The sequence below is a fragment of the Aspergillus pseudotamarii genome (assembly GCF_009193445.1).
Source record: "Aspergillus pseudotamarii strain CBS 117625 unplaced genomic scaffold BDV38scaffold_89, whole genome shotgun sequence".
In the NCBI taxonomy this organism is placed as follows: Eukaryota; Fungi; Ascomycota; class Eurotiomycetes; order Eurotiales; family Aspergillaceae; genus Aspergillus; species Aspergillus pseudotamarii.
The window spans coordinates 108,798-118,388 of NW_022475103.1; the positions used below are offsets into that span (position 1 = coordinate 108,798).

Below are 9,591 nucleotides of genomic sequence, written 5' to 3' on the forward strand. Positions count from 1 at the left end.
ATCCCAGAGCTTGATGGTCTTGTCTCCTGAGCCGGAAGCTACCGTCTGCCCGTCAGGGGAGAAGGCCACTGAAGAAACCACATCGGAATGGCCCTCGAGTGTTTGTAGTTCTGGGCTCCATAAATCTTTCACCCGTGGTAGTATGTTTAATTGCTTGGGTATGCTATCAGAAAACATCTTTCTAATAATACTTTGCATTGGTGAAAATACTAGCCCGGAACAGTAGAGCTGAAGTGGAGCAATACTCGCAATATATCCATTTTTAAGACTAAATCTTTTTGCATCATAAAGGAAGTCTGAAAGTTCAGCATCTATATGTTCCTAAAACATATATTAGACTATATAGTTGTGGAGCTTATAGACACTTACCCATGCTGCACCTGACCTCAGTATATCTATCATCTCCACCGCATCAGATATACTTCCAATTAAAGCCAGTACCTCTAACCAGTGAAGGAACTGCTTTTTGACAAAACTAAGAATCTGAGACACAGAGATATGACCGTTGCCCTTTTTAAGGTGGTGTACCCAGTAGCGGCAGGAGTATTGTAGATCAGCTGTGAGGTGTTGACTAATGATCTGAGGATCAATATTCTCACGCTGCGTTCCGTAACTTGGCAAATTGCAGATATTGCGCTTGAGTCGGGTATTCATAACACGGAGACAATGTGATGCTATTTTTCCATGCGTATCCTTCTCGTCAACGCGAAAATCACCCTCTGTGCTAACCAAAAAATCTCGAAATGATAAATGTAAAATGCGAACCGGCCCCTCAGGATAATTTGGTACATTTAAAACTGCGTGAAACCTATTCAGCCGATTACTGATAGCATCCTTTGATTTCCCAGTCAGTTGGGCCAGAGCAATAACAGAGAGAGGAGTAGCGAGAAGAATAATCACTCCGATAATATCTTGAAATTCCTGCAAGAGTGCCGTATAATCCTTTTTGTTCTTGGCAGCAACGAGTTGATTTAATACTGGTAGATATGTTCTTTCCATATCTGATGTTGATGTTGCTGCTTTATCCTGGAGAACAGCGAGAAGACGTTCGTGTGGAAGCCAGTCTGCATCCCCAACAAAGCGGCAAAGCGTGGCCGCAAAGATGAACAAAGGAACCGCCATCTTTACCAGCCTTTCTATATTTTCTTGCTCCGGCCAGTCTGAGACGAGCTCGCGTTCATCCCGTATTTGTGAAAGCTTCTTTGTTAGGAACAGGCGAATATCATGTTCAATGACCGGGGCAGGAAGGTCATGAAGAACTACGTCCTGATGGTTTTCTTCTTGCTTGAAACCCAGGCGAATCGGCAGTTCTGGTCTGCTAGTGAGGAACACTCGCAGATGTACAGATTGAATATCCTGTAATTTGAACAAGAGTTGAAGTATAAGCCGCATATTATCCTCCCCTTCACATTCGTCCAATGCATCAATAACAATCACAATTGTTATAGATTGGTCTGGACACAGATTCAGCAGGGGCTGGTAAAGAAGCTTATCAAACTGTTCACGGAGAAATTTAGACGAGATACTTGGTTCATTCTTGATGGCCTTCAATACGTCAGGCACCAATTGTCGGTGCCTGGTTACCAGCTGCCTTGTGATTGTTGATATTAGGTATTTCGCGTTACCGCGGTCAGCTTCGCCTCGCTTGAAGAAAAATGTGGCACCAAGCAGTCCTTGGTTTTTGAAAGATTGTGCCACCGTCCGGGCAATGGTAGACTTCCCTGTCCCCGCCATTCCATTCAACCAAAATATACATTTACCGTCTGACGACTTGGCCCACTCTGAAATCTGGGAACGAAGTTCGGTCCTGGTTCCTGGAAGACAGAAATCCTCATGTTCATTGACGTAAGAATCATAGAATGCTCCTTCCGAGACATGTAGGTTCACAAGGCTAAACTGTTCAATAAGCAGCTTCATGGAGTCAGCTAGCTTGTCGATCTTGTGTAGGATACTCTCTGCTTTCTCTTCATGGTGCAGGTGGCTGACTAATCCAGCCAACTTGTGTAAATTGCCCCTTTCCTTTTCCACCGAATTCTTGAGCTCTGTGAGCGGATGCTCAGTAATGGCGGTAACATTGTTCAGCATCTTCCTTCCCCTGCTAGCATTCTGGGTCATTTGTACCTGTGCTGTATAGTGCAGTATGGCTTTGTAGAGTTTGATTAATGCGTTTCCTAGGTCCTCTTTGGTCTTTGAGCTGCCGTCAAGGTAAAACTTCTTCTCAATAAAGGCACACTGCGCGAGAACATCCGCCAGGTATTCCGAAGAGTCAAACAAGGCATCTCGTAGGTCATGATGATTTTTAGTCATCTACATACTCAATCACAGAGTTAGTCAACTGGTTTAACTGGCTGGTGGATATTACATACTGTTAACCCCAATGATACGATTGCCCAAGCACTAGCTGCATGCTGGGTAGGGTCAAAAGTCGCAACAGCGCCAATGATATCTTTAAATGAGAGTGCCGCATTGATGATTTTTCTAGAGGATGTTCGAAGTTTTCCCGTTGCCTCCTGCTGGTATTGCTCGTATTGCTCTGTCGTTAGGTGAATTACCTCCTCAATCAAATCCCTCGGTTGATCTTCCTGACGAATGGAGCTTGCAGTAACTTGGACTTCTGATAAAATCCTTCGATCCTCCTCATCTAGCTGGCCATAGGCGGTCTTCCATAAGTCCAGTGGCCTGGAGGGTTCTGCTGACTGGATTGACCGGATAATAGACTGGCTGGGAGAGGTTGGTAGTAGAGTTCCGACCGTGTTGTCTTGGTTCTTCACCTGGTCTTCCTCGCTTTGCACATTAACAGCCCCCTTAAATCTGCGAAATGGGTGGGATAAGCTGTGTCGAAGCCGGCCCATCGTTAACTATTTCACAATACATAGAAATTATCCGTAGCTAAGACTTCAGGAGGTTAAGATAAAATTGGGTGCTATTGTTATTGTTCCTATAAAATGACACCCCGCATTTCGATGTGTTGGCGCGGCTGAAAGGCAGCGATCTAGCTACTTGTATTAACCAATTACAGTTGCTATACGAGATCTCGTCGAGATACAAGAGATTGCTAAGCTATCACTATCCTCTCAGCTATGGCAGTAGATGTTAGGATCGGTCGAGTTGTATTCTTTGACCTCTGATAAGAAGACTGTCCCGTGAGAGTGTCCTTTTGACGTAGGTAAATTGAAGAAAATACTAGACACGAGTCTGTTGGCGGAGCTACTTGATCTGGTTCCATTGGGCCAAGGGCAGTCGGCGTAATATCGGACCGACCGAACGATCGATTTTACGAATTCCCGAAGGGAAGTTAACCGTCTCTGGTCAGCAGCCCCACCCGCTCGCATGCAAACTAGACAAACACGGAAACCTGTTCCTTGACACCTGTCAAGACCTTGGCCCCCTGAACCTTCATCCTTCCCATCTAAGGTTGAGCAGGATAGGTAGTGCAATCCACATGGCCCTGCTCGTTATCATAGTTAGCCTGTTAGCAGCAGCCCTGACCCTTGTATAGCAACTAACTCAGAAGAACCCCCCCTTTCGCCGCTAACGACCAAGGTTTTTCTTTGTTAGGCTCCTCGGCGGCATTTATTGCCTTGAGGACGTGGCGTTTAGCCCTTTAAGCGATATCGCCTCTCAACTTCGACAGATTGATCCATAGGAACAAACCCCATCGTACGCCCCCACCCCCGGGAACTTTGGCCGTGAACGCACACCGTTCAGGTATAGCCCTTCTGACCATGGTAATCGAAGTTACACCCCTTTGCGTCATACCCCACCCGCCCAGCCAGATTCCATCCAGGGTACCGGGTGGGATGATGAGAGGACAGATGGTGAAGAGCAGCGCACCTCGATTCAATATATGATAGAGTGGAGAGTAACTCTGAACAACCGCGTGGTGGCAAAGGACACAGAACAAGACCTGGCTTTGAACCCTCGTTCGTACTGGCAACAGATAAAACAAAAAGCCGAAAGTATACTACGTCGGAAAATAGCTCGCAACCGACGGGTGAGGCTAGATGACACCACGGTGGTGGTCTCCGTAAATGATCGCTCCCAGCGAGATCTTACCAAACGCTTTGAAAGAACTGATATTGACTGGACAGCTATCCAAAGACAGCTCATGATATGGGAAACCCTGTTCCATCAGGGCAAAAAGCTTAGACTTTGTATTTCCATTAACTACCTAGACTCCGACGAGCTTTGTCGGGAACCGACAAAAGAGGACAAACATCCGTAACCAGAAGGATGCTCAACACACGAGCGGCTGAGATCGATGCCGAACACTTCTCTGGGCAACCTTCAGCTTGGCGGGATGTATACCGAGTAATGCGCTGTCCTGGTGCACCATGCCACCTAGATTCACAGTACTGCTGGCAGGACCCGAATGGGAAGAAGCATTATAAATTACGGACACATCATCTGAGGAAACTTGTGAGATATGTGGAAAAAGAAGGCGGTAATATAGAAACCCATGATGATGTTCCCGACATGATTCGTGAACAGCTGTACGCAGAGGAGCAGCAACGACTTGAGAGACGATGGAAGGCTCCTGGGCATCCCGCCGCTGCATCTACTGTTCCGATTAATATCAACGTACTGCCAGCACAGTCATCCCAGCCTGTGGCAATATCTTCGTCGGCTCACGCTGACATTGACTCGAGAACCCCGAGGAGCGCCATTGAAATCCCAGGGGCACTTGAAGTAGCCATAGAGGAATACACCGCTTGGCAGTTGTCACGGGTCAGCACAGAGAGTTTCAAGGAAAATATCAGGAAGGCACGTGACGTGACATTGGAGAACTGCCTTGACCTGAAGCAAATATATCATGATCAAGATCCCAACTTTTTTGTCGGACAAGGTGTGAAAATAGGGGTCGCGCGCAGATTTGTGAGTGAGATTAATGACTGGGTCAAGGAATACCAACTCAACCGAGACAGTTGGGTTTGAATATCACGTAAAACATGCTCTTTGCCATAGCCCTCCGTGTTTGTTATATATTTATATATGAACAGCTAGAGCTAAGATCATTATCCGTATTAGTGGACATCTTACAATCTAGATATATATCTCCCGATAAGACAGCCTAACATCCTATCTTGCCTTGTCCCACTCAGAGCTAAGAAATGATAAAACTCTAAAACTTATATATTAAATAATTTATTCATGCTGAGACTACAGACAATCTTGGTTTATAGAGTATAATCAACTGTCTTTAAAGTAGGCTAGAATGGCAGACGACCAGTGACGAAAACAAGAGTGGGTGCCTGAAGCTGCTCACGAACAACTACAGGACCAGTGAGGCCTAGAGTCAGCAAATGACGAATCTCATTCACAATGCCTTAGCCTGGGCAAAATTGCTGTAACTTACAGCTCTGTATCTTGCAATTCAATGTCCAACCCTGCATGCCGAAAGTGCCCCTTTGCACTTTGCTCCCGTTGCCCAACCTTCTCAACACACCATTCAAGGAATGTGTCAAACCCCTGCTCAGGATTATTCTCGTATGACTGCCAATGCCGCCGAATAAAGGTCTTTAGCTCACTGAAAAATTCCTCAATTGGATTCAAATCCGGCGAATAGGGCGGTAAATATACCAGTTTAACACCTTTTCCAGAGCACATTTGCTCAATTCGTTCGGAATGATGAAAAGATGCATTGTCCATGATAAGAACTGATTTAGGTTCAGGCCACCGTCCACAGTGCTCGAGAAGTTCTTCAATAAAATCTTCAAAGAATGCCGCGTCCGTTGAGCCTCGGAACACACGAGAAAGTACAATCCCGTCCTGGGAGTACGTAGGAAGTATCTGATAGCGCTGATCTCGATGGAATCTAGCCACCTGGATCGGTGTTGTGCCGCTCGGAGACCACCCTGTTCTCCTAAAGCCTATCCGTTTGTCACACCCAGACTCGTCAACATAAACCAGGTGGTACGAGCAGAAATCTGAGATGAAATGCGTATATTCATCTCGTAAATCAGCATTGCGTTCTCTTGCTTGTTGCCGGATAACCTTCTTGGACCAGCCTTTACGGCGAAGCGCATCACTGATAGTGGATTTTGGTACAGGGATATTGAATTCATCCAGCAAGAAGAGTTCCATTTCGTCGAGATATAAGTGTGGCTTTTCCAGAAGATAATCACAGAGTGCTTCTAGCATCACTGATGTAATCTTCCGTGGCCGTCCACCATTGACTTGAGGCGCTTTGATACTACCAAATAATCGAAGGTTAGCGCGTAGTCGGATAATTGCGCGTTTACTGCACCCAGCAGCTTCAGCCATCTGGGAAGTGGTTAGTTCACCAGAAACCAACATATCCTGGATAAGGTTAAGCGTTGATTGAGCTAGATTAGGAGGCATTCCGAGTTACACTATGTAGTGCTTGATGGCCAAGTTCGTTACTATAAGCTTATTATCCAGACACCGAATATCCAACGGATGACACGTGGACGTTGTCACCCGGTAAAATATATCGGTTATGATACTTCTTTGTATTTTACAATACATACACGGGAAAATTATGCTCCGAAGTAATATCCCAAGTGGGATTAGCGCTGTTTCACTTTAGGGTTGCGGAAACAATCAAAGAGTATGAGTGGTGACACCAGTTTCCGGACACTCTGTAGCTTCAACATCTTCCCATCCCATTAATAGTCAGAAAGGGATAAAATGTCTTATATGCCTCGAGACGGGTGTGCAAGACTTCATTGCAGTGCCCTGCGGTCATACGTTCCATCGCGTGTGTTCTAGTTTACTTGTCTACGAGAAGTATAACGACAAACGATTGGGATCAGACCATATATATGTGCCATGTCCTGAATGTCGGGTTAGATGTAGGGGGACGATTAATCGATCTTCTTGCCTCAACGTGCCGTCGATGTCCTTTGCTCTCCTTCCATTGGGTAATACAATAGGAAAGCATGACCCAGGAATTACCAATGTATATATGCAAGGATTGACTATATATCCACATATATTATAGGTTTTTCTTTTTGCTATAAATATAGCTATTCTCAAAAATAGCTTACTTCAGAAATTTAGTTAGCTTGTATAGGTTTTAGAGTTCATTATTATTGGGTAGTGGACTATTTTACTATAGTAATTTAGGCCGTTGATTCGCTCTTTGATCTGAGATATAGTATCTTAATGATGACACGGGTTGATCTTGTATAAAGTCATGTCTATGTACTATTTTTCCTATTGTTCTACAACAATTCCTAGCTATATATCTTTATATATCCCTCTTCCTCTTTATTGCTAATACATGTTGGATCCAGTACGGTGGATATGAGCTTTTCTTCGGTAAACTATGGCCAGTGATAAGCTCCATCAACCTCTTCTGTCAATAACCCAGCTACAACGAGCCCGTCCCCAAGCAGTTTCCACGGCTTCAAGTTTCACTGATAATTGGTCCCGACCTGACCGACCAACATCAGTTGAGTTCCAGATTGTACAGCACGGGGGCCATAGCTCCGCTGTGGAGTTGCTCCCATGTCGGTTACAGTGGTCGAAGCAGGAACTCCATACCGAGAAGGATCGTCTTATGCGAGCAGTATATGAGGCATCATATTTACGAGCTGAGAATGCCTATTATCGCAAGGTTCGGCGAGCATCGATCCTGCTCCAAGCTGAAATTGAAACTGTCCTCCTCGCGTATTCAGCAGTTCAAGAATTACGTGCTTGTCTCCACCGCCTTGATACATTAACCGCAAATAACAAGAGACAATCTGTCTTATTGAGACAAAGCGTGCTTGGTACTATATGGTCTCGCAACGCAAGCTTACTCCGCACTGCGATTGATGACTACCGCGTTATGATCGACAGGATTGATACTAGTTTCACAAAGCTCCAGAAATCTCAACAAGAATTCACTGCAGCTTTAAGACGAATTGACCAAGAGTATGCTGACTTCTTTGCTATACAACTAGGCGAGGAAGCAGTAAAGTTTTAAATACTTGACAGTTTGTATTAGAAGTATATCAGTTCAGGGCTTACAGAACATCGGAGAATAGCTCTAAAGCAGCAGGATATACTAGAGGGACATTTGTTATATTTAGTCGATATTATCTGAAAGAGTGGTCAAAGTAGCTACTAGGTATAATAAAAGTATAAATACTATTGTAATAGGTGACCTACTACTTAGATTAAGCCCTTTAAGCTAAGTAGAATGTAAGAGAAACGCCTATAATTAACTAAGTCGCACGAATGTGAGTGGGAAATGGTTCTTCTCTCTTTTTCAGATGCTTTATACCTCTTTTGAAAAATCTTGAAACCTTCACTTTCAGGTGTGTTTCAGCGAGTAAGTATAGGACTAATCAGTAAGGTAAGGTTTTACTACACTTGCTTCAAGCAAGAAAAAGAGTCCTAATCCTTATATATAGAATAAGTATTATTCTATAAACTTAACTCAGATAGACTATTAAACGCATTTTCTCGGAAAAAACAATATCTCTAAAAACAGGGGTTCGGATACAACGTACACTTTGAGAACCAATAAAAGCAGTTATAAAAGATAGAAATACTATGCTCCATGTATATATCGCATATGATTAGCAATGTCAATGTGACCAATAAGCATATCCTGACAGGCAGGATCAGGACACTGTATTTGCTTGTTATGGATCCTACGGATATGCCGCTCGAAGCTTGAATCTCGAGTGAAAGGCTCTCCGCGAACACCGTAGATCATACACAAGAGGCATTGTCGTCGCGCCAATTGGACTTGTTGTTTACCTTGGAGCGCTGCTGTCACCCACCCAGGTGTGGGGCCTTCGCTATGTATTTCCTGAAGCCGGCGTTTACGGCTCGGCCCAACCTTAGACACCGCATCAATGACTGCAGCTCTGCACTCAGTTTCATCACGCTCTGTGTTAGGGGCAAACCGGAAAAGAAGAGAAAACGCGCGCTGCTGCTCAAGGGGGACGAGCTCAGTCTTATATGCCTTCATAGATCTCATTGGAAGCCCATGTACCTGCCGTATAATATCCTCTGTTGGTTGCTCCTCATTAAACCGAGCTCGGATAACTGCCTTCATCTCACGACGAGACGCTTGACGTGCGGTGTGGTAGGCATTCCGCCTCTTCATTGCTTTTTGATACAACGGTGTTCCTTTGCCTTTGGATAATGCTCCATATACCATCTGGACTTTCAGTCGAGACTGCTGCCAGCGCGCCTTACAACGTTGAACCTCAGGCTGCGCATCGGCTGCCACTGTCTGAGCCTCGTTGAGATCGACCGGGCGACGCAGGTCAATCGAACGGGTTTGCCCACTGGCCATCCGCATTACATCAGTTTGAAGCTGGCTGCCTCGCCACACCGCGCTGAAATCTTTGGGGAAATAATCTGGCGCGTAACGTTCCTGATATACAGACGAGTTGGCTGCATGCTGGAGGAGTAGATTCTGCTGAGCTTCACTGATCTCGCCTAGAAATAGGTCAGTAGAGCACTCCTCACGCGTATGTAAAATATGTACAGGACATACAGCTACTATTCATAGCTTCACCAGCCCCTCTCCGGAGCCAGTATGATGCAATCGACAGGTCAAAGCCTGCCAGTTCACCTAGTCTTTTTAGCCAGGTATTTAATATCCTAGGATTAATATCGAATAGT

General features: G+C 45.1%; 4 protein-coding genes across 4 annotated transcripts in view; 1 reads left to right on the top strand and 3 right to left on the bottom strand.

Moving 5' to 3' along the window:
- The window catches only part of BDV38DRAFT_217009 (WD40 repeat domain-containing protein), a 1,195-nt gene extending 968 nt beyond the window's left edge, over positions 1 to 227 (bottom strand). Inside the window, exon 1 of the mRNA XM_032052728.1 lies at positions 70 to 227. Coding sequence (XP_031908238.1) covers positions 70 to 121 — 52 coding nt within the window. The 5' untranslated portion in view covers positions 122 to 227. The remainder of the gene's footprint in view (positions 1 to 69) is intronic.
- Positions 228 to 333: 106 nt separating this feature from the next.
- BDV38DRAFT_288020 (uncharacterized protein) lies at positions 334 to 2,852 on the bottom strand (the record flags this gene model as incomplete). Its single annotated transcript, XM_032060974.1, has 2 exons — positions 334 to 2,307; positions 2,367 to 2,852. 2 exons carry the CDS (start codon positions 2,850 to 2,852, stop codon positions 334 to 336), a joined length of 2,460 nt encoding a protein of 819 aa, XP_031908239.1.
- A 4,287-nt stretch (positions 2,853 to 7,139) lies between these two features.
- On the top strand, positions 7,140 to 7,933 carry BDV38DRAFT_297163 (uncharacterized protein; the record flags this gene model as incomplete). Its single annotated transcript, XM_032063077.1, has 1 exon — positions 7,140 to 7,933. The coding sequence occupies exon 1, from the start codon at positions 7,292 to 7,294 to the stop codon at positions 7,931 to 7,933; it is 642 nt and encodes a 213-aa protein (XP_031908240.1). The 5' UTR covers positions 7,140 to 7,291.
- A 570-nt stretch (positions 7,934 to 8,503) lies between these two features.
- On the bottom strand, positions 8,504 to 9,476 carry BDV38DRAFT_288024 (uncharacterized protein; the record flags this gene model as incomplete). Its single annotated transcript, XM_032060975.1, has 2 exons — positions 8,504 to 9,405; positions 9,464 to 9,476. The coding sequence occupies 2 exons, from the start codon at positions 9,474 to 9,476 to the stop codon at positions 8,504 to 8,506; spliced, it is 915 nt and encodes a 304-aa protein (XP_031908241.1).
- Positions 9,477 to 9,591: the final 115 nt, after the last annotated feature.